Genomic DNA, 27,584 nt, shown 5'->3' on the forward strand with positions numbered 1-27,584 from the left:
GAGGAAGGAAAGTTGGCCCTTCACTCAAGCCTAGTGCAATTTAGGTTTCTCATTTCAAAATCAGTTAGGTTTAAGAAAAGTAACGTATTTTCGAAATGATATGCATGGATTTATGGAGATTATAGAACACTGAAAATTTTAAATCAGGCAATTATAAACCATAATTTTTCGAAGTTTTCTGAGGGGAAAACATTTTCGTCAGCTGTCAAAATGCTGAAATGAAGGGCTAATCTAAAATGGTAGATTTTTCTTCTGAAAATCTATATCCTTCAAATCAAATTTCTGTTCTGTGGGGAATTGCTTTACTGAACTAGTAACAAAAATTATTTTTTTAATGAATTCCCTGGAAAAGGTTTAAGAAAACTTTTTCTTAGAATTCTATTTTTATTTTGTGGAAAAAAGTTAATCATATGCATATCTCAATCCAACAAGCGTATTCATTGAGCGGTTAGTGTGTGCAGAGTGCTGTACTAAGAACTTGGGAGACAACAACATAAAGTTGGCAGACAGTTAATTGTATTTATTGAGCACTTACTGTGTGCAGGTTACTGTATTAAGCACTTAAGACAGTACCCACGAAAATTTAACACACGGAGCTTACAGTCTAGAGGGAGAGACAGACATTAATTTAAATAAATAATTTACAGATGTGTATATAAGTGCTGTGGGGATGCGGGGGTGAATAAACTGCAAATCCAAACAAAAGGGTGAAACAGAAGGGAGTGGGAGAAGAGGAAATGAGGGCTCAGTCGATTAAGCCCTCTTTTCCCTGGTTCCCTCTCCCTTCTACGTTGTCCCTGTACTTGGATCTGTGACCTTTGGGGGCATTCAATATTTGACTCTGTCAGCACCCCCCCCCCATCACTTTACATATATAGAAATTATTTATATTAATGTCTGTCTCCCTCTCTAGACTGTAAGATCTTATGGGCAGGGAATGTGTCTCCCAACTCTGGTGTATTGTACTCTCCCAAGTGCTTAGTACAGTGCTCTGCACAAAGTAAGTGCTCAAATACCATTAATGATGATGATGATGATAAAGGCCTCTTGGAGGAGGTGTGATTTTAATAAGGCTTTGAAGATGGGACGAGTGGCAGTCTGGTGGAACTGTTGTTCCAGGCCAGAGGCAGGATGTGGGCGAGAGGGTCGGCGGTGAGATAGATGAGGTCGAGGTACAGTGAGTAGGTTGGCATTAGAGGAGCGAAGTTTGCGGGCTGGGTTGTAGTAGGAAATCAGAGAGGTAAGGTAGGAGGGGGCAAGGTGATGTAGTGCTTTACAGCTGTTAAGGAGTTTCTCTTTGCGGTGGTGGATGGGCATCCACTGGAAGTTCTTGAGGAGTGGGGAAACATGGACTGAATATTTTTGTGGAAAAATGATCCCCAAAGAAGAGTGAAGTTTGGACTGGAGTGGGAAGAGACCGGAGGCAGGGAGTTCAGCAGTAATCAAGGCGGGATAGGATAAGTACTTGTATTAATGTTGCAGCAGTTTGGTTGGAGAGGAAAAGGCATTCTTGAGCGATATTGTGAAGGTTGAATCAATAGGATTTGGTGATGGATTGAATATTTGGATTGATTGAGAGAGATGAGTTGAGGATGATGCCAAGGTTATGGGCTTGTGCTACAGGGAGGATATATATGAGTTAGAATTTTGGAGGTTCAGTTCGTCAAATCGCACCAACTTGATCGTCCTTATTTTGGCTAGACTAGCTCATAAACTACTGCATTAAGTTGAAATTTGAAACTCCAAAGTAAGAAAAGCGCAGTGTGGAAAACAATTTTCTTTTGTTTTCCCTGTTTTTCGATAAATTTGGAACTGTGTGTTTCTTTATATTCCTTTTTGGGTTATTGATATTTAAATTCTTAGGTCAAAATATTTAATTCAACTCTGTTATTCAGGGATTTCTTATCCAGTTTGTGGGTTATTCAAGCTTCTCCTTTTCTTTCCTCATTATATTTGCTCTTTTCTTGGCTCATTAACAACCATACCAGAAGTTAGAATGTAAAATAAAAGGAGCTGAAATTCAATTTAGTTAATTTTGTTGCTTGTCAGAAATGCTGGTTAAAGATTTGTGAAGAAGGAAGATGATATCTATTGAAGTATATTTTTAAAATTTTTGGTAGGTTTCAGATGTTCATTATTTCCTGGCCCCTATTATCATGGATACTTAAGAGTTAGCTGTATTTTTAGCAAAGTTAATTCATCCTTGTGTCATTCAAGTGAATCTGTGTGGATTTTTTTTATCTCTTTGTTCTGTTTGGAAAAATCATTAAATCAATCAGTGATATTAATTGCTTACTATGTGCAGAGCACTGTACTATGTGCAGAGCACTTGGGAGAGTACAGTCCTGCAAAGGTGGTAAAGTCACTGTGGCCAGGGATGTGTTTGCCAACTCTGTTGTATTGTACTCTCCCAAGTGATTAGTATAGTGTTCTGAACAGTAAGTGCTCAATAAATACAACACGATCCTGATGAAGGAGTTTACAGTCTAGAGAATAATGTGACTGGCTGGCTGCAGATTGTGAGTTTCTTAATATTCTGATGAGGTTTGCATGAGAGAAATCCCAGCACCCCAAATTGTGGCCTCACAGTTTGAATAGTTTACTGTTTAGTGCTGTGTCTGGCACAATGTAAGTGCTTAACAAATACTATTATTATAATTATTATTAATAATACTAATAATGAAGAAAATACAGTTTCAGAACCCTGCCAAACTGGGAACCATGGCTTTGGTTGGCAGGTTGTGGTACTGTCATACTTTGGGCACATTGAGATGGTTTACTGACAGTGGTAGCCCCAGCCTAATGTTTGGCAGTGCCATTGATTTATCAAGCATAGAATCAAGAAAGGTAGCACAGCCTTTGGTAGACTGTCAAATGGAGTGTGGCAGAAGCACAAGGTCAGGCTCAATCAATGAGTCCTATCTTTGGAGAACTTACTCTGCGCAGACAAACTTAACTAAGATCTCAGGAGAGTTCTGAGACACGAACCTTGCCTTCAAGGAGCGTACAGTCTAATAGAGAAGAAAGTCATTCAATTTAATTATAGGTAGGGGAAGCAACAGAGTATAAGGATATATCTGTAAGTGCTGTCAGGTGAGTGTAGGGTGAGTTTCAAAATGCTTAAGTGCATAGAGGTTTCCATTCCAAACTAATGGTCTACAGAACTGTAGTGCTGTGCAGTCTTCTCAGGTTGTGAGACATGAATCCTCTAAGATAGTCCATCAGTCAGTCCATCGATGATATTTGTTGAGCACTCTATGGGTGAAGAGCACTGTACTAAGTGGCCCATCAACTTTCTTATAGCATACTCTCCCAAGCGCTTAATACAGGGCTCTGCATGCAGTAAACCCTCAATAAGTACCATAGATCGATTGATTGGGCTGGTACAATACAACAGAGTTGATAGGTTTCCTGCTCAGTATGAGCTTACAGTCTAGAGAGGCTCCTTAAGCAATTCCATGACTCCCTGTCGACTCACTCCTAGTCAACCATCTCCCCGCCAACGACATCCCTGTTGATTCCCTCCCTTTTGACAATCTGTCAGATCCTTGCCTGTCGGCTCATTATATGTCGACTCATTCCCTGTCTACTCCTTCCCCCCTCCCCTTCTCTAAGTCAGTTTTGCACCTTCTATGTGTATCATTCAATAATAGCTTATGGGACTATTGAGCATTGATTGTGTAGGAACTGTATCTGCTGATCGGAGATTCCTAGTGTGAGGAAATAACCCTCCCACTGTGAGAGAGCCTGTAATTTTTTTTTTAATGACTAGGACTCATTTGGGGCCATAGAGACCTATTCTGATATCTTGTAAGTCTGCCATCAGAACCTACTATATAAACTCTCCAAACTTTCTTCCCTCAGGTCATGCCTTTGTTCATGCCTTGACTCCTAGACTGTGAGCCGCAATGTGTCTCCTTATTCTTATATTGTACTGTACAAAGCTCTGCACACAGCAAGCACTCAGTAAATACGATTGACCAACAAGGATTATGTCCAATCTGCACACATTGTATTTACCCCAGCCCTTAGCACAGTGCCTGGCACATAGTAAGCACTTAACAAATACCATAATTATTATTATAAAAAGAAAAAGAGACAGTTTAAGTTCATTAAACGGTGAAGCCAAGGTCTGATCCTTGTAGAATGGAGGTGATCCTGGATTGGTCAGCTCTATCAGGCAGCAACTCCCCTCACTATTCACCTCTGTTCCATTGCATTGTGAAATGGTAAACTTCAATAGAGGTAATCTAAAAGCCCACATTTTCTCTATTTGTTCTGGGGCTTTGTACTCAGCTGCAAAGATATTGGAGAACAACCCATGTGATTCCACTGAGGCTCAGTAATAAATTAGGGAAAAGATGAAAAAATTGAGAAATATTGGTTGAAAAGGCTAGGGGTAGTAGCAGAGGTGAAAGTAGGTACTGATAAAATCAGAGTTCGCTTCAAATAGGAGGAGAGACTAATCAATAGTGTTTCATTAGCACATACTACATGCGATGTGCTAGAGGTGAAAGGCCCAGTCTCTGTACCCAAGGATTTTAAAATCTAACATGGGGTACAACACATCTAGCTCTCCTTGGAAGCAAACTGCTACAACGTTAATACGGGCACTTATCCTATCCCACCTTGATTATTTTATCAGCCTCCTTGCTGACCTCCCTGCCTCCTGCCTCTCCCCACTCCAGTCCGTACTCCACTCTGCTGCCTGAATTATTTTCCTTCAAAAATGAACAGACCATGTTTTCCCACTTCTCAAGAAACTCCAGTGGTTGCCCATCCACCTCTGCATCAAACAAAACTCCTCAACATTGGCTTTAAAGCACTCCATCACCTTGCCCCCTCCTACCTCTCCTCGCTACCCTCTTACTACAACTTAGCCTGCACACTTTGCTCCTCTAATGCTAACCTTCTCACTGTACCTCAGTCTCATCTACCTTGCAACCGACTTCTTGCCCACATTCTGCCTCTGGCCTGGCATGCCCTCCCTCCTCATATCAGACAGATAATTGCTCTCCCCCATTTAAAAGCCTTATTGAAGGCACATCTCCTCCAAGAGGCCTTCTCTTACTAAGCCCTCCTCTTCTCCCACTCCCTTCTGCGTCTCCTGATTTTCTTCTTTCATTCGTCCTCCTTCCCATCCCCACAGCACATATGCTTATATCTGTAATTTATTTATTTATTTATATTATTGTCTGTCTCTCCCTCTAGACTGTGAGCTCATTGTGGTCAGGGAATGTGTCTGTTGTTGTATTGTACTCTTCCAAGCACTTAGTATAATGCTTTGCCCACGGTAAGCACTCAATAAATACAGTTGAATGAATGAATGAATATGCAAGCTCCAGTACTGGACCCACTTTTCTGACCAGATCCCTTTAGAGCTTCCTAGTTATAAAAATTGGAATTTAGAAGTAATATACGACAAAAGAAAATGCAAATGCTTGATCATCCTGGTATTAACAATAAAAATAAATAAAACCCTGTGCTGGCAATGTTGACTTTTTATCGAGTTTTCATTTTCTTCAACAGAGGGAATCAGGACAACAACAGGAAATAAATAACCTGGTAAAAAGGAAGATTGCTGTGGATGAAGAAAACATTTTCCTAAAGAATGAATTCAGTGACTTACAGCAGAAATTTAACGATAAAAATCAAGAACTTAAGGTATATTGACTTGTACAGAGTTTTATAAGATGATAACTTTGATGTACTTCTTTAAGCTGTGTCAGATTTTGTGGCGTAGAAAGTGACAAGCTTGGAGGAGAAATTGCCTTAGGCCTCACTGTACCATACCAGTTTCTCCCTCCCCACCACGAGCACGCACACGTGCACACACACAAAACTGAGATAGAGATGCTTTAAAGCTAAGAATTCAAGCTGTATAACTTTCAGATAAATAGTTAATGATGGAAATGGAGCAAAGAAAGTAGGAGTGTGAAGATGTGGCTTCTTTTAATTAGATTCTGATGGGACTGGCATTATTAATTGATAAAGCCCAGGTCTGGGAGGATATGTCGGTGTGGGTCTCAAAAATAGCTGGGGACAGCATCAAAGGCAGCTTGATCAATTAATGGGCTCTTTGCAAATGTGTACTCATCAAAGCTGTCATCCAGTTAAAAAATATGACCCTTCCACCTGCATGAAAAGAGGCCAATAAAAGTACACAGGTGACCTTGGCCATCAAATATAGAAGAAGCTGCTGTGAGAGGAAAACTGCACAGTTTATATTTGCTGATTAGTTCTCCCTTTTTTTTTTGTTTATCGGCCCTTGTGGTACTGTTCTACAGGACACTAAGGAGTGTGCACGGAAGAAGGAAGAGCGCAGCAGACTGGTTATAAAAAATCTGGAGGAGGAAAATGAGGGATTAAATACACGCTGCACTGACCTGCTAAATGACCTGGAGAAACTGAGGAAGCAGGAAGCACAATGGAGACTAGAAAAATCTGGCATTGATGATAAAGTAAAGGTATGAGAGGGAATGGACTCTTGCCTCTTCTTTCAGAACTAACTTCTGATAGGCACTTTCATTACATGTTATTTTCTTAAAATATCAAGTTATATATTCAAATGTACCAGTGGGGACTGACATTCATTTTTATATTCCTTCACTTAAGACTTACAGCTTTTTAAAAATTGATGTAGCAAAGCAGGAAGCTGACTTCAAATAGTCATCCTAAAGTATAATCATTAAAAAATAAAAGCTATTGCATTTTCAAATAAAATACAATTTAAAAAAAATTAGAATCAACGGCTGCTTGACTTTTTTCAATTAGAGCTTGAATTCACTAATGCACATTATTGTATTGGACTGGATATTTCTAAATCAATTTTTTGCTAAATCCTTAAAATTTCCCCCAAAGTTGTTTAATACTAGGAAAATCCTATTTTAACCTCAAGAGGGCTGCACTCTTGTTACTTTTAAAATTGTTATCCTTCCCTTGTTATACTGTTTTGAACTTGACCAATTTTTCCAATTAAACATGCATCAGTTTTATCCATTACATTGGATGGAATATGGATTATTGGCAGTTTTTCATTTTCAGTCTAATAAAATCTGAAATTTGTTTTTGAAAGGCTTATTATATTTTAGAACTATATTTTGCAGGAATGATGTGCTTGTAAATATACCTTTTGGTATAAAAATGTGTATGTATATACCCAATAAGAAAGTGTATATTTGCATTTTCTACCATATAAATGTTGTTTAGGAGGGAAAACACAACATTTGAGCCAGAGTACTCCCTGGCAGTCAGTTAGGTGCTTAGTGAAGCAACTTAACTCTCCCAGGATAACTATGTTAATATACCTCCCTAAGCTCCTAAGGTATTGATTGATGGACTCTGGCACTACCTTTAGTTTTTTCTGAAACATGGCAGTGGCGGGGGGAAGAGCTTTGAAAGTGTTCTGGGTTCTTTGAGTGGCTTAAAACCCTTAAGAAAACCTGATGGAAATTAACTATATACTAAGACAACAATGATAAGCATGCTATGGAATTGAAATATATGGAAAGCATACCCGTTGAGGTATGGGACAATATTTTCTTCTCCACCTAATGAAAAGCATCGACTTTAATTCACTTGGGACCCGCCCAAGGGCACCTAAGGATTTTTGCAGATTTATTCTGCATGGATGCAGCAATGCAACTCTGTTCTGCTTGTTCATTTCTCAGGCAATAGGGGGTTAAAGGGGTTTAATAGGGGGTTAAGGGGGTTTAATAGGGGGTTAAAGTGGAGCAGGAAGAAACTGGCGGCTTTTCTGCTACCATGTTTCTCTGAAGCAGTAGAACTACATCCACTTAAAGTTGAGTGTAGTTGTGCCCATTCCAGCAGCAGTGGAACCTGAATTTGGCTGTCAGTGGTTGTCAGTCAGTCTGGTTAGATAAGAGACTTGAGCTAATGGGGGAATGGCAGTTCAGGGAGACTCTCTCTCCTTCCTTCCCTAGCTAGGAGAGCAGAGCCCAACATTTTGCTTTGGTAGTAAAAGATCGATTCATTGTGGTTCATTCATTCAATTGTATTTATTGAGCGCTTACTGTGTGCAGAGCACTGTACCAAGCGCTTGGGAAGTACAAGTTGGCAACATATAGAGACGGTCCCTACCCAACAACGGGCTAACAAACTAGGTTCCATTAAAACTATTCAAATTCAGAACTATAGTCCACCTAAGATCTTGTTGGTTCATTCTCAGACTCTACCCCCCTCTTCATCCAAATGGCTACCATTCTTGTTCAAACCCTTGTCATATTCCTCCTCAACTACTACTGCATCATCCCACTTGTTCACATCATTGCCTCCAGCTTTTCCCTTCTACGGTCCATACTTCACTCTGCTGCTTGGATCATTTTTCTAAGCCATTGTTTTCTGCACATCTCCTCGTTCTTCAAAATCCTCCAGTGATTGCCCATTCCTCTCTATAGCAAGAAGAAACTCCTGACTGCTGGCTTTAAGATGCACAATCAACTCTCTTCCCACTAATAATCCTCGCATCACTCCTTATACAACCCAGCCCAGACACTTCGCTCATCTAATGGCAACCTACTCCCTGTGCTTCACTTTCATCTCTCTTGACATTGACCTCTAGCTCATCCTTTCTGGAACTCCCTCCCACTTCATATCTGACAGACTACCACTATCCTTATCTCCAAATCCTTACTAAAATCCCATTTCCAGGAAGCCTTCCCTCACTAATCTCTCATCTCACCAGCCTATTTTCTCTCCCTACTGTGTCACTTATGCATTTGCATCCTTTAGCCTCTAATAATAATAATAATAATAATAATTATGTTGGCATTTATTAAGCACTTACTATGTGCGAAGCACTTTTTCTAAGCACTGGGGAGGTTACAAGGTGATCAGGTTGTCCCACGGGGGGCTCACAGTCTTAATCCCCATTTTACAGATGAGGTAACTGAGGCCCAGAGAAGTTGTGACGTGCCCAAAGTCACACAGCTGACAATTGGTGGAGCTGGGATTTGAACCCCTGACCTCTGACTCCAAAGCCCATGCTCTTTCCACTGAGCCACGCTGCCTCCCTCTAAACCCTAAAGCACTTACCCTGCTTCTTCCCGCCCCCCAACCAGGACTCAACATGTCCAAGACTGAACTCCTTATCTTCCCTCCCAAACCCTGCCCTCTCCCGGACTTTCCCATCACTGTTGATGGCACTACCATCCTTCCCGTCTCACAAGCCCACAACCTTGGTGTCGTCCTCGACTCTGCTCTCTCGTTCACCCCTCACATCCAATCCGTCACCAAAACCTGCTGGTCTCACCTCCGCAACATCGCCAAGATCCGGCCTTTCCTCTCCATCCAAACCGCCATCCTGCTGGTTCAATCTCTCATCCTATCCTGACTGGATTACTGCATCAGCCTCCTCTCCGATCTCCCATCCTCCTGTCTCTCCCCACTTCAGTCCATACTTCATGCCGCTGCCCGGATCATCTTTGTCCAGAAACACTCTGGGCATGTTACTGCCCTCCTCAGAAATCTCCAGTGGCTACCAATCAACCTACGCATCAGGCAAAAACTCCTCACCCTCGGCTTCAAGGCTCTCCATCACCTCACCCCCTCCTACCTCACCTCCCTTCTATCCTTCTACAGCCCAGACTGCACCCTCCGCTCCTCTGCCGCTAATCTACACTCACTCCCTTGGTGACCTCATTCGCTCCCACGGCTTCAACTATCATCTCTACGCTGATGACACCCAGATCTACAGCTCTGCCCCTGTTCTCTCCCCCTCCCTCCAGGCTCGCATCTCCTGCTGCCTTCAGGACATCTCCATCTGGATGTCCGCCCGCCACCTAAAGCTCAACATGTCGAAGACTGAGCTCCTTGTCTTCCCTCCCAAACCTTGTCCTCTCCCTGACTTTCCCATCTCTGTTGACGGCACTACCATCCTTCCCGTCTCACAAGCCCGCAACCTTGGTGTCATCCTCGACTCCGCTCTCTCATTCACCCCTCACATCCAAGCCGTCACCAAAACCTGCCGGTCTCAGCTCCGCAACATTGCCAAGATCCGCCCTTTCCTCTCCGTCCAAACTGCTGCCCTGCTCATTCAAGCTCTCATCCTATCCCGTCTGGACTACTGCACCAGCCTTCTCTCTGATCTCCCATCCTCGTGTCTCTCTCCACTTCAATCCATACTTCATGCTGCTGCCCGGATTATCTTTGTCCAGAAACGCTCTGGGCATATTACTCCCCTCCTCAAAAATCTCCAGTGGCTACCAATCAATCTGCGCATCAGGCAGAAACTCCTCACCCTGGGCTTCAAGGCTGTCCATCACCTCGCCCCCTCCTACCTCACCTCCCTTCTCTCCTTCTACTGCCCAGCCCGCAACCTCCGCTCCTCCACCGCTAATCTCCTCACTGTACCTCGTTCTCGCCTGTCCCGCCGTCGACCCCCGGCCCACGTCATCCCCCGGGCCTGGAATGCCCTCCCTCTGCCCCTCCGCCAAGCTAGCTCTCTTCCTCCCTTCAAGGCCCTGCTGAGAGCTCACCTCCTCCAGGAGGCCTTCCCAGACTGAGCCCCTTCCCTCCTCTCCCCCTCGTCCGCCTCTCCATCCCCCCATCTTACCTCCTTCCCTTCCCCACAACACCTGTATATATGTATATATGGTTGTACATATTTATTACTCTATTTATTTATTTGTTTATTTTACTTGTACATTTCTATCCTGTTTATTTAATTTTGTTGGTATGTTTGGTTCTGTTCTCTGTCTCCCCCTTTTAGACTGTGAGCCCACTGTTGGGTAGGGACTGTCTCTATGTGTTGCCAATTTGTACTTCCCAAGCGCTTAGTACAGTGCTCTGCACATAGTAAGCGCTCAATAAATACGATTGATTGATTGATTGATTAATCTCATTCTCGTCTGTCCCGCCGTCGACCACAGGCCCACATCCTCCCCCTGGCCTGGAATGCCCTCCCTCCACACATCCGCCAAACTAGCTCTCTTCCTCCCTTCAAAGCCCTACTGAGAGCTCACCTCCTCCAGGAGGCCTTCCCAGACTGAGCTCCCTCCTTCCTCTCACTCTCCTCCCCCTCTCCATCCCCCCCGCCTTACCTCCTTCCCTTCCCCACTGCACCTGTGTATATATATATATATATATATATATATATATATATATATATATATAAATGTTTGTACATATTTATTACTCTATTTTACTTGTACATATTTATTCTATTTATTTTACTTTGTTAATATGTTTTGTTTTGCTGCCTGTCTCCCCCTTCTAGACTGTGAGCCCGCTGTTGGGTAGGTACCATCTCTATATGTTGCCAACTTGTACTTCCCAAGCGCTTAGTACAGTGCCCTGCACACAGTAAGCACTCAATAAATACGATTGAATGAATGAATGAACCAGCACGTGTATACCCATCTTTAAACTCTGTTGCATCTTCCTACTTGGAATTTATTATAGTGTCTGTCTCCTCCACTGGTTTGTAAAAGGACAGGGATTATCTCTCCTAACTCTTCCAATCCTTAAATTCAATGTGCTGTACAGAGTCTGTTCTCAGTAAATACTACGGATTGATTGATTGGTAGCTGCTTGGCTGCTGCTGACCAGTATGGTCAGGCAGTCTGGAAGGAGGTTGAGCAGAAAAATGGTCCCCAGAACAAACAGCAAGGGCCAGATACAAAGAGGAAATCTCAGTAGGTACTGGACTAATGCAGATCCTCAGTTGAGCTTCTGCTCTTCTTTCCCCTGACTGAGAACTCTCCCTTGTTTGGTATCAGGAACAGAGAAGTAGGATATGCTCTGAGCCCTATGTTAATTGAATATTGAAAAAAGTCACTTTGGAGTGGGAGGTTTTTGAGTCATCTTCCCCATAAACCTTCCTTTCCCAGTGAAACAATGGTTGACACAAAACTGTTTTTTAATAACAGGAGGACTTTCAAGACCACAGGTATTGTTTTCTGCAGGAATGACTGTATCCATACAAGGGTTAACTTCTAGCACCTGGCAGGTTCCCACCTGCAGGCAGTCTTCATTTCAACCTTATGGGAATGTAGAAATGCAGAGTTGTTTGTTGAGTGCCAGGTGGATTTAGGGCAGTGAAAAAGGCAGTGGGTGAGGGAAATGTCATCTGGAATAAAGTGAAAGGTGTGTTTTATATTTTTAATATTTAAATATAAGTTTATTGAATATGCTTTTTAATAATCCAACATGAAAACCCTCCTTATATTCCTTTAAAGAGCTCTCAGTTCCTGCTCTCTTGGCCAGATGATTGAGGTTCTCTCCTGAGCCTAGCCCTTCTGTTAATTCCTGTTTACCTGAGATTCCCTTCTGAGTCTGAACCTAACTCTTCTGTTAATTCCTGTTTGCCAGAGGTTCTCTCCCGAGTCTAGTTCTTCTGCCAATGCCTGTTTGTCTATTGCCTGTTCTGATTTCCGAATGTTAACACTCCTGTTTTGTGTGCTGGATATCTGTCCATTCGCTATCCTGGCTCACTTATCATCTGTCCTGACCTGCCTACTGAACAGGTCCATTTTTCCTGCAACCAGCCAATACCCCTGTCCACCTTGGCTGGCCCTGTGCTTCACTCCAGTCATCACACAGTTCTGAACTGAGTACTCTGGAGCTGTTAGCTACCATATATCAACAAAGGAAAATCCACATTTTATTTGCTCAAAAGAAACCAAATTAGAGATTTCACTGTCATCAAGAAAATAACAAATGAAAACTAAGTAGGTCTAACTGCATTTTTGAAACACTCAACGTGTTTTAAAACAGATTTGACTTCACTCACAAATTAGTTTGCAGTGTCTGTTTTCAAATATAAGTGCGCTTAAAATCACTGGAATTGTGTGGGTTTTTTTGTTGTTCTTTTTTTTTTTTTTGCATTTCAGAAATTACCAAACTGAGTTGGCTTTTGCCTTTGAAAGACTTAACTGTTGGTTGGAAATAGTGTGTGATTTTTATACTCCAAAGCTTTGGACATTTGGGTTACCAGCAGGGTACAATAATCGTCCAAATAACCTCCTATTTTTTTGTTTTACTTATAGTATTCATCTTTTTGTGGTGGTGTCCCAGTGAATGGGCTAAAGCTTTACCCTGTATTTGGTGATGCTCCATAAAATAAGCTAGAATTTGATTATATATTGAGTAATAGTATTACAGAAAATGTTCCAGAAATTAAAAGGAACTAAAACGGTCTAAAAAGCATACAAATAATAATGATGGAATGTTATTGGGAGTAATGGAAGATCCTCAGTCCTGAGATTTTAGGACAGAGAATCTGCATGGAGGAATTGATTCTAGAACTAGTGCTTTGCTCCAACACCACTTGTGTGCCCTTTCATCCCTGAAAGTTGTGTGTTTTCTGGGCCACGGAGTACAAAGAGCTAGTAGGTGAGCAGGAGTGCAGCACAGTGTGTGGGGTTAATAAAATATTTTTTTTTTTGTACAGGACCTATTTGTGACAGAAATGATCTTAGCATTGTGCTGATGCTATGCTTTAGTGCCATAAACCATCAAGCAGTTTAAAAGCCTTGGTAATCACTGCAGCTTTTGTTTCCCACATTAGCCAGTTACTTTTCAGGAGTCCTGCTAGGCCTGTTCACTTCAAAGCTTCTTTTGTTGGAAACCTTAACCAGAAGCCTAGCAAGCGGTGTGAGCCCTCATCACCACCGCCTCCTTGGAGCTCCCGCACCTAATGTCAAAACTCGGTCCCGCGTCATGGTATGCAGCCTTCTCAGTTTTCAGATGTTGCATAACGGCAGCCAATCAGGACCTGGGTCTGGAAGTTGCAGTCCCTGGGGTTATGGGATTTCATCATGACCTTCCACACCCCACCCTCTGCTCACCTCATCTCTTACCACTGCCCCAAACCACTTATCCCCACGGCACCTCCCCATCAGCTCACTCTCATCAAGGCTATCTCCTCCTTTTGTGCTGAACACCTCCACTCCATGTGGCCTGTGAATCCCCATTCCATCATGCAAATTTACTTTCATCTGACCTCTTCCTAACCCTGTCATTGCTTTGTCTTTTTTTTGTCTGTCTCCCCCTTCTAGACTGTGAACCTGTTGTTGGGTAGGAACTGTCTCCATATTTTGCCGATTTGTACTTTCCAAGCACCTAGTACAGTGCTGTACACAGTAAGTGCTCAATAAATACGATTGAATGAATGAATTGCTCCTTGCCATTGCCAACACCTGGCTCATTCCTAATGATGCTTTCTCCTCTCCTGTGCTCTCCTGAGGGGCCTCCCTCACTTTTGTCCATTGTCCCAGATTCACTGTCCCTCCCCCTCTACACAGACCGGACCACCATTCATTCATTCATTCAATCGTATTTATTAAGCCCTTACTATGTGCAGAGCACTGTACTCCCCACCCTCAAAGCCTAACTGTGGTCACATCTCCAAGAGGCCTCCCTTAATTAAGCCTTCTTCTCCTCAACTCCCTTTCCCTTCTGCCTCATCTATGCACTTGGATCTCTACTTTATGGGCCCTTTGTATTCATTCCACCCTTAGCTTCACAACACTTACACATATTTGCAACTTATTTATATTAATGTCCATCTCCCCCTCTAGACTGTAAGCTCATTGTGGTCAGGGAACATGTCTACCAACTCTATATTGTGCTCTCCCAAGCACTTAGTACATTGCTGTGCATGCAGTAAGCGCTCAGTAAATACCAGTGATTGATGGGGGGGAAAGAAAGGAGTTGGCTTGCTCCCCAATCCCTAATGTTACTTTCACACCAGTCCAGCCTTGGATCATCTCCTCCACACTAAATCACCTGGAAGTCTAGGCACCAGGCCTACTTCATCTACTTCAAATTAATCTCGGCTCTCTGTAACTTTTTCCACTCTTACCCTCCTCCTTCCTCATCACCTCCCATTCCTATTGTCCCTACCAATTGTTCCAGACATTTAATTGACTCCTGGGATCCCCAGCTTCCCCACCTCCACCCTACCTAGCCTTCTATGACCTTGCCAATTTCTTTGACGACAAAATGGAGACCATCAGTTGTAAGCTCCCAAATGTGTCCCATTCACCTTCCCAGCTGTCTCACATCCTCCTCCACTGTCTTTCAAGGGATTTCCCTTCTGCTTTCAAAAATCTATTCCCTTCACCTGCTCCACCAATCATATCTTTTCTCACCTTCTTAAAAAAAAAAAAAACCCCAAAACTTGTGCCCACACCTCTTCCCCTGTGACGACCATCTTCTACCACTCTGATAGTGTTGTCTTCTCTGCTTTCAAATGTTAAGGGTAGACATTTTCATTGCTATTTGAGTAACTATATTTTTATTTATATGGTTTTCATGAAATATTTAGATCTCAGGATCATCTTAATGCTCTTTATTTCCTATGGGAAACTATACTTAATTTAGCCCCATTTCACTTAATGCTCAAATTTCTTGGAACCAATCAAGAGCACTAATCAGGATTTGTTTTTTTGCTTATTCATCTACACATCTCCATTTGCCTGCTACTGCTTTGTTCTCTTTCCTGCTATTCTCTCTCTCTCTCTCTCTCTCTCTCCCTCTCCCTCTCCCCCGGGCTTGGGAGTCAGAGGTCATGGGTTCTAATCCCAGCTCTGCCACTTTTCAGCTGTGTGACTTTGGGCAAATCACTTAACTTCTCTGTGCCTCAGTGACCTCATCTGTAAAATGGGGATTAAGCCTATGAGCCCCATGTGGGACAACCTTATTACCTTGTATCCCCCCAGTGCTTAGAACAGTGCTTGGCAGTTAGTGAGCACTTAACAAATGCTATTATTATTATTATTATTATTATTATTATATGATTTATATCTCCCTGTCTCCCCTTTTGGATTGCAAACTCCTCAAGGACAGGGGCTACATCTGTTACTCTCATTGTACTTTTCCCAGTACTTAGTACAGTACTATGCACACAGTAGGTGGTCAAAAATAACTATGTGTGAAAATAAGCCATTTTAAATATGGCCAGTTGGAGTGCACTTTACCGTTAGTATTGCTTAGGGCTTAAAGATAAAATTCAGTAGTGGAAGATTTGAGGATAGTGGCTAAGCAAGGCCTCCTGGCTTCAGCTTTTCTCTCTCCCTCTACTCCCTTATTCCTCCCCCTCCTCCCCCTCTAATCAAAACTTCTCAGACTTATTTATTAACTTCTCAGGCCCTGGATCCCAGGGATTTTGCAAAATGGTTCTGGTAGGAATGGTTTGGAAAAACTTGGGGAGGAGATTAAAAAAAAAACTTTGGGAACTGTAGTCATTACCCTGGTATTCAATTATGTGGATTGAATTTAATCCTGAGCTACCAGAGAATTAAGGTTGTACTGGATCACCAAAATGTTCTTTGGCTTTCTGAAATCTTAACTTTACTACTTGTATTCAGTGTTTATTTGTTTTTCTTATCAACTTTTCCTAATTTACTTTTTCAATTATCTTATTATTTTTCCTGGGGGTTTAGGTCATGGTTACCATTTACTGCTAGGTCTGGACTAAGTATATTGGTATTTGGATTCACAGGTTAATGGGAACCCTAAAGCTTAAAATACCCCCCCCCCCCAAAAAAAAAAAATTAGTAGCATGTTTTTCAAGAGTGTATCTAAGCACTTGTATTCTGTGAGGAGATCCAGGTACGTGATTATAATTTTGATCATAATCACGCACAGAACAATGCTTTGTTCTTATCATCATTGCTCTGGGGTATTCAGAGCTTTCTTATGCTTTTAAAATTTCACTTTGCTGTGGATTTCATCTTTTGAGTATTTACATACTTTTCAAAAGATAATCAGTGGTAGTTTCCCTTTAGGTAACCTGCTTGCAAGGTTTAAACATTAATGTATACCCCAGAAACAAATTAGCCAGTATATAATGAAAGATGCTTGCTTTCTTTGGTTACAGAAAGATGCTAAGCCCTCTTTTGGTTTACCCAACTTATTCCTCTCTCCTGAGCCTGTTTCCTCCTGTGGCCCTCACCTGGCAGTTTCTTCTCCTTTCAGGCCTAAAACCGAAGTCTAGCAGCCACCAAGAATCAGTGTGATTCACTTCTAGGACATGTAGCTCTCACAGAAGATGGGCCACATTTATGTATTATGTGATTCCTGCTTTATTTCTAGAGTTTGGAAGCCAATTTAACTGAGTCGAGGAAACACATTGAAGAATTGCACAGTAAATGCAATGATTTATCATCACAACTGACTATGAATCAGACTGAGCTCATCCAAAAGGATATGGATATAACCCTGTTCAGGCAAGTATATCAAATTTCTAATCAAATGCCTGCCATATGTGATATTTACAAAAATACAATAATATGAATTAACTTTTACAATATAGGTTTACCAGCAAAACAACCTATTAAAATATAGACTGCACGGGTTTGTAAGATTTACATGTTGTGGCAAACTTCTAGGCAGTTGGTATTGGTTTGCACTCTACCTTGAGGCCACAGATTTCCCATATACCCTTTTTAAAAAATTCAGTGTTTTAAACAGTTGTGTGATTCCAAAATAATATGTGTCATTTACAAAACGTTTCAAGGCTGGGAAAGTTAGACAGCAGGGACAATCTTGAAAGGAAAATGAGATTAGTCTTCTTACCCATGTTGATTTTAGGTTCCTCAGAGGAGAAAATGGGGATGTCTTTAAACCACAGGAGACTGTGGGAATGGATTTCAGAAGAACTATTAATAGAGGACATAAAACTGTATTTGGGAATCATTTATGTTTAGAAAGATGTTTGTTAAAGCCTTGAGAGTAGATGAGATCCCCAGGAGAGGAGGGAGAATAGAAAGTCGGCGGAATTCGGAGCCACCAAGCGACAGCTTGCTCAGATCTTTGTGAGGAGCTCCTTGGTGGACTTGAAACAGCCTCCCTCCAGCCATTGCAGGAGCCCGTCCCCATCTCCTGAGGGAACCAGAGGTCTGTCAGGAACTGCATGCACTTGACAACTTGGATCTGCTAGGCCAGCCACCGCATAGTCCAGTCTGTCATTCAGTCAATCATATTTATTGAGTGCTTACTGTGTGCAGAGCACTGTACTGAGGGCTTGGGGGAGTAAAATATAACAAACGGACACATTCCCTGCCCACAATGGTCTGACAGTCTATAGACAAACTTAGTCTTTGCAGGGCGGCAGCTTGGGCCTCCGAACAATCTCTCTTCTCCCTCCAGGCATCACAGTAGCCCAGTTCCTGACCCTCTGTGGGTACCAAAGGTCAGGAAATTGGGAGGGGTTAGGTCCTCCATTTAGAAATCAGTCTATTAATCAGTGGTATGTATTGAGCATTTACTATGTGCAGAGCACTGTACTAAGCGCTTGGGGGAGTACAGTACAACAGAACTGATAGTCAAGGTCCCTGCCCACAGTGAGCTTACGGTATAGAGGGAGAGACAGACATTAGTATAATATGCTACAGATATGTACATACGTGCTATGGGGCTGGACAATCAAGGTCCCAAAGGGTACAGATCCAAGTCACTGATGACTCAGAAGGGAGGTGGAGTTGGCAAAAGAGGGCTTAATTGGGGAAGGCCCCTTGGAGAAGTGACCTTAATAAGGCTCTGAAGGTGGGGAGAGTGGTGGTGTGGCATATTAGTCTATTTTACTTGTACATATTTATTCTATTTTACTTTGTTAATATGTTTTGTTGTCTGTCTCCCCCTTCTAGACTGTGAGTCCGCTGTTGTGTGGGGACTGCCTCTATATGTTGCCAACTTGTACTTCCCAAGTGCTTAGTACAGTGCCCTGCACACAGTAAGCACTCAATAAATATGATTGAATGAATATATGGAGGAGGAGGGAGTTCCAGGCCTGAGGGAGCATGTGGGCGAGATAAATGAGATTGGGGCCAACAGTGAGCAAGCTGGCACTAGAGGCCTGAAATGTGTGGGCTGGGATGTAGTAGGTCAGTGAGGTAAGGTAGGAGGGGGTAATGTGATTGCTTAAAAGCTGATGGTAAGGAGTTTCTGTTTGATGTGGAAGTGGATGGGCAACCCCTGGAGATTGTTAAGGAGTGGGGAAATGTGGCCTGAACTTGTTTTAGAAAAATGATCAGGGCAGCAGACTGAAGTATGAACTGGGGTGGGGAAAAGATGGGAGACAGAAAGATCAGCAAAGAGACTGATGCAATAGTGAAGGTGGGATAGGATAAATGCTTGGGTCAGCATAGTAGCAGTTTGGATGGAGAGGAGAGGGTAGATCTTTAGCAGTGTTGTGAAGGAGTAGCCGACAGAAGTTGGTGACAGATTGAATATGTGAGGTGAATGAGAGAGATGAGTCGAGGCTAATGCCAAGGTTACAGGGTTGTGCGACAGGGAGAATGGTGGTGCCATGTACAGCGATAGGAAAGTCACAGGGTACAAGACTGCAGAGAATGAAGAAAGATCAGGGCCAGGTCTGTAGATTTGGGAATTAGCTGCATAGAGATGGTAATTGAAGCCAGGAGAATGAATGAGTTCTCCGAGGGAGTGGGTGTCGATGGAGACTAGAAGGGGACCCATAACTGAACCTTGAGGGACTCCAATAGTTAGAAGTTGGGAGGCAGAAGAGGAGTCCGCAAAAGAGACTGAGAATGAGAGGCCAGAGGAATCAGAGATCCAAGAGAGGGCGGTGTCAGTGACACCAAGGTTGGATAATGTTTCCACGAGAAAGTAGTGGTCCACAATGTCAAAGGCAGCTGAGAAATCGAGGAGGATTCAGATGGAGTAGAGGCCGTTGGATTTGGCATGAAGGAGATCATTGGTGCCCTTTGGGAGGGCAGTTTCTCTGGACTGAAGGGGGTGGAAGCCAGAAGGGAGGGGATCAAGGAGAGAATCGGAGGAGAGGAAGTGGAGGCAGTGAGTTTAGACAACTTCCTCAAGGAATTTGGAGAGGAATGGTAGGAAGGAGATGGGGTAATAGCTGGAGGGAGCCAAGGGAGGGTTATTTTTAGAATAGGGGAGACATGAGCATGTTTGAAAACTGGGGAACAAGACATTGGAGAGAACAGTTGAAGATGGCAGTCAGGGAGGGGAGAAGGAAGGGGCAAATATTTTGATAAGGTATAAAGGGATGGTGACAGAGGTGCAGGTGGAGAGGGTGGCTTTAAGTTAAGTGAGTTGCCCAAGGTCACAAAGCAAACAAGTAAAGCAGCATGGCTTAATGGAAAGAACACAGGCTTGGGCATCAGAGGACCTCAATGCTAGTCCCGGCCCTGTCCCCAAGGTCAGATCATTTTTAGTCTTCATTGAAGGTGTGGAAGAAATATGGGTCTGTTTAGTAATCTAAGCAATTTATTAATTTAAATGATTTAAACCCATAAAGATTGATTGGATGACTTTTAATTAGAGCTAGGTCAGTTAGGTCAGCAGAAGGTCATGTTAGACCTATAGTAAAGGTGTCGAATATTTTTATTTAAATTTTATCTGAGGGTTTACAGTCATATCAATCTTCAGAATTAATGCTAAATACTTAACAGATTGATAAGAGCTAAAGTATTGACCATTCTGTAGCAATCATCATAATGGCAGAAGGCACCTAGTGGGCTAAGATGATTTGACCTAATTAGATCATTCATCTTTTTGTTAAGTGTAAGTGTTGTGTCATGTTTGTCTCAGTGTGTAATATGATGTAAATGACATAAATCCAAATCAACATGAGAAATAATTGCTAATTTGGTAAATTAATTTGTATTCCTTTTGGCTCTTTTTGCATTGGATCTTCTACTCATTTACTAGTGTTATGACTATGAGTTGTTGAATTTTCCCTAGCTAAAGATTCCAGTGTTGAATTTTTATACAAATCATATCATATATGTTGATCTTGACAAAGCAATTTATGAAATGATATAGAGTTACTCTTATTCCTGTTTCTTCAATTGCTCTTTTAATGGAGAAATATTAGTAGCATGCTGTAGTGGAAAGAATGTGGGGCTAAGAGTAAGGAGATGCTGAGAAGCAGCATGACCTAGTGGATAGAGCACAGGACTGGGAGTCAGAGGGAACTGGGTTCTTATCCTGGCTCTGCCATGCCCCTGCTTTGTGACCTTGGGCAAGTCACTTCACTTCTCTGGGCTTCAGTTACCTCATCGGTAAAATGGGGTTAAGACCGTGAACCCCATGCGGGACAGGGACTATGTCCAATTTGATTATCTTGGATCTACCCCAGCACTAGTACAATGCCTGACAGATAGTAAGCACTTAATAAATTGCCTTATGCTGTTGAGTCGTCTCCATCCCATAGCGACTCCATGGACACATCTCTCCCAGAACACTCTGCCTCCATGTGCAATCGCTCTGGTAGTGTATCCATAGAGTTTTCTTGGTAAAATTGCATAAGTGGTTTACCATCGTCGTCTTACGCGCAGTAAACCTGAGTCTCTACCCTCGACTCTCTCCCATGGTGCTGCTGCCCAGCACAGGTGAGTTTTGACTTGTACCAGATTGCCCTCCACTTGCTAGCCACTGCCCAATCTAGGAATGGAATGGGTATGCCTCTGTTTGACTCTTCCTCCTGAAACCAAGACTGGTAGAGTACTGGAAACTCTCCAGTTGTGATCCTGAGAGGGGACTTAACAACTAGCATTTTTTTTTTTTAAATAAAAAAGAGGACCCGACTTGACTCCACTTGAACCCCAGTGGGATAGGGAGCCCTTGTTCCTCCTCTCTTGGTGTAGATGCACTGTTTCCCTAAAGGTGGGTATAGACCCAGGGCAGCTCATCATAAATAGGTATTCCTCTGTGTATGCGCAGGGGACTTTGAGCTTATAAACCTGTGACAAGTAGGTCTTTGACTGCCCCGGCAGACTCTGCCCCTGCCTCTCCAGTAGCCTTCTGGAGGAACAACTGCAGATTTTTCTGTTTATTGTTCTGTTGTACTCTCCCAAGTGCTTAGTACAGTGCTTTGCACACAGTTGTGCTCAATAAATGAGAATGAATGAATGAGACAAACAAGATGGAGGTACAGTGAATAGGTTAGTATTAGAGGAGCCAAGTGTGTGGGCTGGGTTTGTTAGTAACAGATCAGCAAGGTAAGATAGGAGAGGGAGATTTGATTGAGTGTCTTTAAAGCCAATGGTTAGGCGTTTCTGATAAATGCAGAGATGGATGAGACACCAACGGAGGTTTTGAAGAGTTAGGAGGTCTACACTGAAAGTTCTTTTTTTAGAAAATTGATCCAGGCAGCAGAGTGAAATATGGACTGGAGAGAGAAGAGACTGGAAGCCAGCAGGTCAGCGAGTAGGCTGATGTAGTAATTAAGGCAGGGTCAGCCCTGCATAACAGCAGTTTGGATGAAAAGAAAGGAGCAGATTCTAGAGATGTTGTGAAGGTAGACCTGATGGGATTTAGTGACAGCCTGAATATGCAGGTTAAATGAGAGAGATGAGACTAGGATAATGATATGGTTATGGGGTTGTGCGACAGGGTGGTGGTATTATAGTAATGGTAAAATCTCAGGGAAGACAAAGTCTGGGAGCGGGGTGAGGGGTCCTCTTTTGGACATGTATTTGAGATGTTGGGACATCCCTCTGGAATGTAAGCCTGTGTCTACCAATTCTTATATTGTGATCTCCCAAGTGCTTAGTACAGTGCCCTGCACACATTAAGTGCTCAGTAAATACCACTGATTGATTGGCAGCCAAATAGAGAGATCCTGAAGGCAGGAGGAAATGAGAGATAGAGAAGGAGAGCGGGTGGGCCTGGAGAGGTAGACTGCTGAATCATCTGTGAAGATTTAAGCTGTGGGAGTGAACAAGTTATCCAAGAGAGTAGGTGTAGAAGGCAGTCAATCATATTTAGAAGTGGGTGTAGAAATTAGTTGTAGATGCACAATAAGAGCAGACCCAGAACTAATCCTTGAGTGAGTCCCACAGTTAGAAAGTGGAAGGCGGAGGAGAAGCCCGTGAAAGAGATGGAGAAGGAGTGGCCAGAGAGATAGGAGGAGAACCAGGAGAGGACAGTGCCAATGAAGCCAAGGTTAGAAAGTGTTTCCAGGAGAATGTGGTGGTCCATAGTGTCAAAGGCAGATGAGCAGTCAAGGAAAATTAGGATGGAGTAGATGCCATTGGACTTGACAAAAGGTCATTGGTGACCTTAGGGCAGTTTTTTTGGAGTAGAGGGGTGTGGAAACTAGGCTGCAGGTTTTAGAGAGCTCAACCTGATGGTTTCAGTTTTTTGATGGAATAGGTCACAATATCATCAGGGCAAGAGATGGGAGGGGCGGGGGGGACAGGATTTGAATAGTGGGTTAATGGTCTATTGCTGCTGGTTAGGCAGTGGGCATCAGTAAGGGTGATGTGTGCAGAAACGCTCTGGGCATGTTACTCCCCTGCTCAAAAATCTCCGGTGGCTACCAGTCAACCTACGCATCAAGCAAAAATTCCTCACTCTCGGCTTCAAGGCTCTCCATCACCTCGCTCCCTCCTACCTCACCTCCCTTCTGTCCTTCTCCAGCCCAGTCTGCACCCTCCGCTCCTCTGCCGCTAACCTCCTCACTGTACCTCGTTCTTGCCTGACCCGCCGTCGACCCCCAGCCCACGTCCTCCCCCTGGCCTGGAATGCCCTCCCTCCACACATCCGCCAAGCTAGCTCTCTTCCTCCCTTCAAAGCCCTACTGAGAGCTCACCTCCTCCAGGAGGCCTTCCCAGACTGAGCCCCCTTTTTCCTCTCCTCCTTCCCCTCCCCACAGCACCTGTATATATGTTTGTACAGATTTATTGCTCTATGTTACTTGTACATATTTACTATTCTATTTATTTTGTTAATGATGTGCATCTAGGTTCTATTTATTCTGATGACTTGACACCTGCCCACATGTTTTGTTGCCTGTCTCCCCCTTCTAGACTGTGAGCCCATTGTTGGGTAGGGACTGTCTCTATATGTTGCCAACTTGTACTTTCCAAGCACTTAGTACAGTGCTCTGCACACAGTAAGGGCTCAATACAATTGAATGAATGAATGAATGAACGTGTTGTTGCCAGGTGGAGGAGAGGGCAGTTATAGCAGGTGAGAATGAGTTTGAGATGGACAAGGTTGGCCTGATGTCTGCACTTCTGCCAGCAGCACTTGGCACCTTGAGTACAAGAGAGGAGGAAACATTCTCTGGAGGTGACCCAGGGCTGCTGGGTGTTGGAGTGACATCAATGGGGGGGACAGGGGAGTGAGGAATTTGAGTTGAGGGTAGAGGACTGAGGGGTGAGGGCTCATGGAGAGGTTTAGGTTGGATATGGACACCAAATGGGGCATGATGACTTTGGAAATTTGGAGGGGGTTGAGAGGTTGGAGGTCTCTGTGGGGAAGCAAAACAGTTTTGTGGGGAGGAGGTCTGTGGGGGAGAAGGCAGGTGAGGAGGTTGTAGCCAGAGGAATTTCAGAGTTGGTGACAGTTGATTGTACCATGACTAGAGATATGAGAGTGAATGTCCAAGTTGGTGAGTGGGTGAGGCTGGGTGGAGCAAGAGGACAGAGGAGTGAGAAGAAGCCAGAATGGAAAGGTCACAAATGCCATAGCTAAAACTTTAAATGAGCTTTGAGCTTGTCTTAACAGGAACCTTTTTCATGTTAACATGAAGGAATGTTTCTATGAACTTGTGCGTTGTTTTAATATTTGGGTGGAACTGATTAAGAAAATAGGATTTGCTCCAAGAATCTCATTCTCATTGTTATGTTCAAACTTTCTAATTACTACAGTATGGCTTTCAGAGTATGCAAAGTAGGTTTGATGCATTTTTTTGTAACTGAAAAACCTCATGTTTTGATGATTATGCTAACAGTGCCATAAGCTAAACGTATCAGAGTTAAGGACTTCGAGTAAAGTGGAAAAACTCAAGATTAAAGCACTATGATTTCATTATAATAATGGTAATAGTGTATGTATTTGACACTGATCATGGTAGTTCTGGTACTCAGCCCATACTATGTGCGATGGACTGTTGTAAGCACTCGAGTAAATATAAAATAATCAGATACGGACCCCGTCCCACAGGGGATCACTATATAGATGTGGGAGGTCAGACCCAAAGCCAACAGGAATAAATTACAGACAGCAAATTATAAACAGTGGGAGTAGTTTCAAAAGTTCAACAATCAAATATTATGAGCATATATAGGTCACAGATATTGATGATGAACAGCAGTCTTTCTGACATTCCAGTTGTCGGGAAGGAAGGCTTTGTTGGGCTCCTGAGGTGTTGGGCCCCTCTAGATTGTGAACTCATTGTGTGCAGGGAATGTGTCTACCAACTCTGTTCTAGTGGATTCTCCCAAGTGCTTAGTACAGTGCTGTGCACACAGCGCTCAATAAATGCCATTGATTGGGAGAGGCTGCCAGGAACATTGAGTGGTCCATCCTCGTGGATCCCAACTTTTTTTCTCTTATATAGAATCTTTGCATGGAGTTTTGTGCATGGAGTTTTGGGAAGTTAATGAGGAATTGGCTTGTAGAACTGCAGATGCTTGGTGGGAAAGCTAGAACATAAAACATCTCAGTTTTGTAAATTACGTAGTTCTGTTCTCCCCAGCTGATGATACTTAGTACCTACCTCTCTCTCTCCTTTCTAGGTGTGTTGACTCTTGGGAAGGACTTCAATAATTCAGCTAATGCAGGATTTGGAACCCCTGTTCTAATGTGCCTTGGCCTAAACTTATATTAATTTCCACTGGTTGCCTGCTATGGAGTAGTTGCTAACATACACAGGCAGAGAAGCAGCATGGCCTAGTGGAAAAAGCCCAAGCCTAGGAGTCAGAGGATATGGGTTGTGGGTTCTAATCCCATCTCTGTCGCTTGCCTCCTATGTGACCTTGGGCAAGTCACTTTCTCTGTGCCTCAGTATCCTCATCTGTAAAATGGGGATTCAGTACCTCAGTACCTCCTACTACTTAGATTATGAGTTCCTTTTGAGCCAGGACCTGTGTCCAATCTGATTATCTTGTGTCTACCCCAGCATTTAGTACAGTGCTTGGCACATAGTAAACACAACAATTCTTCTTCTTCTTCCCATTATTCTTATCATTATTACTGGCATTGCCACTGTTCTAAGATATGTGCCTGGTGATCCAAAAATGTTTAGGGATCAAATATGCTTGAAGACACCCTTTAAACTTTGGAAAAGCATATTTGAGCAATTAAGGAAAACTTGGTGAAGTAACATTACGAAAGGGAACATTAAGGTCAATAAAAATTGTTTCCAGGCTTTACATACTCTTATTTCAAAGTCTGGAGTCCACAGATTCAAAGAAAAGGATTCCTCTAAATCACTACTCAAGAAAGTCTTTTTTTTTTTTCCTCCTTTGAATGCCTGAATATCTTAGCCCTGAATGGAGAAATTAAATAAAGCCACCTGGCATTTGTAAAAGGTGATGAGACTTCTGGGATCAGCTATATTTATAAGTTTCTCCTCTGGAGGTTTGATTGACAGAAGCTGTTTGCCAAATGTACTGTTTTGGAAAATCCCAGGTCCTGGAACAGTTGCTAAGGACACACTTATGCAGTGGAGGGGAGAGAGAGTGAACCTCAAGAATTACTTATCCTTTAATTCAAAGATAATGCCACAGACGATGAGAATCTAGCCCAATAGGTGACCCTAATCTTTGCCTTAGTTTTCCCCTCTCGACAGTCAATCATGATGGGCTATTTCTCTGGCTTTGCAGGGAGAAGGGGAAGGTGCTCATAGCATCCAGGCTCCCAACTCCAGAGTCTTTTCACTGTCCTTTTTGCCTCTTCTCTTCAACACCCGTAGGCTATCTTTCTAGACTACTACCAGGAGCTCATGGGGTCTGGGGAGTGCGGGGGGTAGTTAGAGTTAGCAGTGTCAAAATATGAAAGCATGGCTTTACCTCCAACTTTTGAAGAAGTCATTTCTCCCATTTAAGCCATGGAAAATGGTGAAGCATCCAGACCTGATAACATTGCTGCTGAAATCTACAAGTAAGGAGAGGATCGAATTCTCAGATGCCTGCGTGTGTCTCCAAAAGGAAAGAGGTAGAGGAAGCCAACTACCAGTTGGGGAATCTCCTGTGCTTTCCAATGCCAGTAAAATTCTAGCTAGAATCCTTCTGGATTAACTACTGAAGTGCATAGTACCAGAAGTTTGATGGGGCTTCAGATTAAAACACAGGAAATGTAGTAGTAGTAGTTATAGTAGTATTAATGAGGTGTTTACTCTGTGCAGAGCACTATAGATAATATTAATTATGGTATTTAATTGCTTACTTTGTGCCCAGCACTGTACAGTCTACTAAGCACTGAGGGAGAAACAAAATAAGTAGATCATACACATTCCTTATCCAATGTGGGACTCACAGTCCTGGAGGGGGGGAGAATGCTCAGGTGAGAGTTAGACATGGTCCTTAGCTCTTCAGGAGCTCACAGTCTAAAAATAGGATGAAACAGCATTTGGCCACAGACACAGCAGAAAAGATGAATTTATTATGAAGATAAAACAAAAGGGAAATTGCAGTGAGCAACACTGAGTTCTATACTGTTTTCATAGACCTGACAAAATGACCATTTTAAGCAAACATTGACAACCTCTGAAACAGTCTCAAACATCGTGACATAGCTAGCAGTGGACTGATGGGAGACCATCAGACTAGATGGAAGATCTTGCGGTATAGTTGGAGGGATATGAAAGGACATCGATTGATAATGTGCTCCTTAGCAAGAGG

The 27,584-nt window shown here is 42.9% G+C and overlaps 1 protein-coding gene and 1 non-coding gene across 2 annotated transcripts in view; one reads left to right on the forward strand and one right to left on the reverse strand.

Annotated features, from left to right (window-relative positions):
• The window catches only part of CNTLN (centlein), a 245,707-nt gene that overhangs the window by 72,823 nt on the left and 145,300 nt on the right, over positions 1-27,584 (forward strand). The window contains exons 13-15 of the mRNA XM_038769522.1: positions 5,530-5,664; positions 6,288-6,467; positions 17,059-17,192. Coding sequence (XP_038625450.1) covers positions 5,530-5,664; positions 6,288-6,467; positions 17,059-17,192 — 449 coding nt within the window. The remainder of the gene's footprint in view (positions 1-5,529; positions 5,665-6,287; positions 6,468-17,058; positions 17,193-27,584) is intronic.
• On the reverse strand, positions 21,352-21,489 carry LOC119948411. The gene has a single exon (XR_005456808.1). It is a non-coding gene; the product is annotated as a small nucleolar RNA SNORA7 (small nucleolar RNA).

This window comes from Tachyglossus aculeatus, chromosome X4 (genome assembly GCF_015852505.1).
Source record: "Tachyglossus aculeatus isolate mTacAcu1 chromosome X4, mTacAcu1.pri, whole genome shotgun sequence".
Lineage (NCBI taxonomy): Eukaryota > Metazoa > Chordata > Mammalia > Monotremata > Tachyglossidae > Tachyglossus > Tachyglossus aculeatus.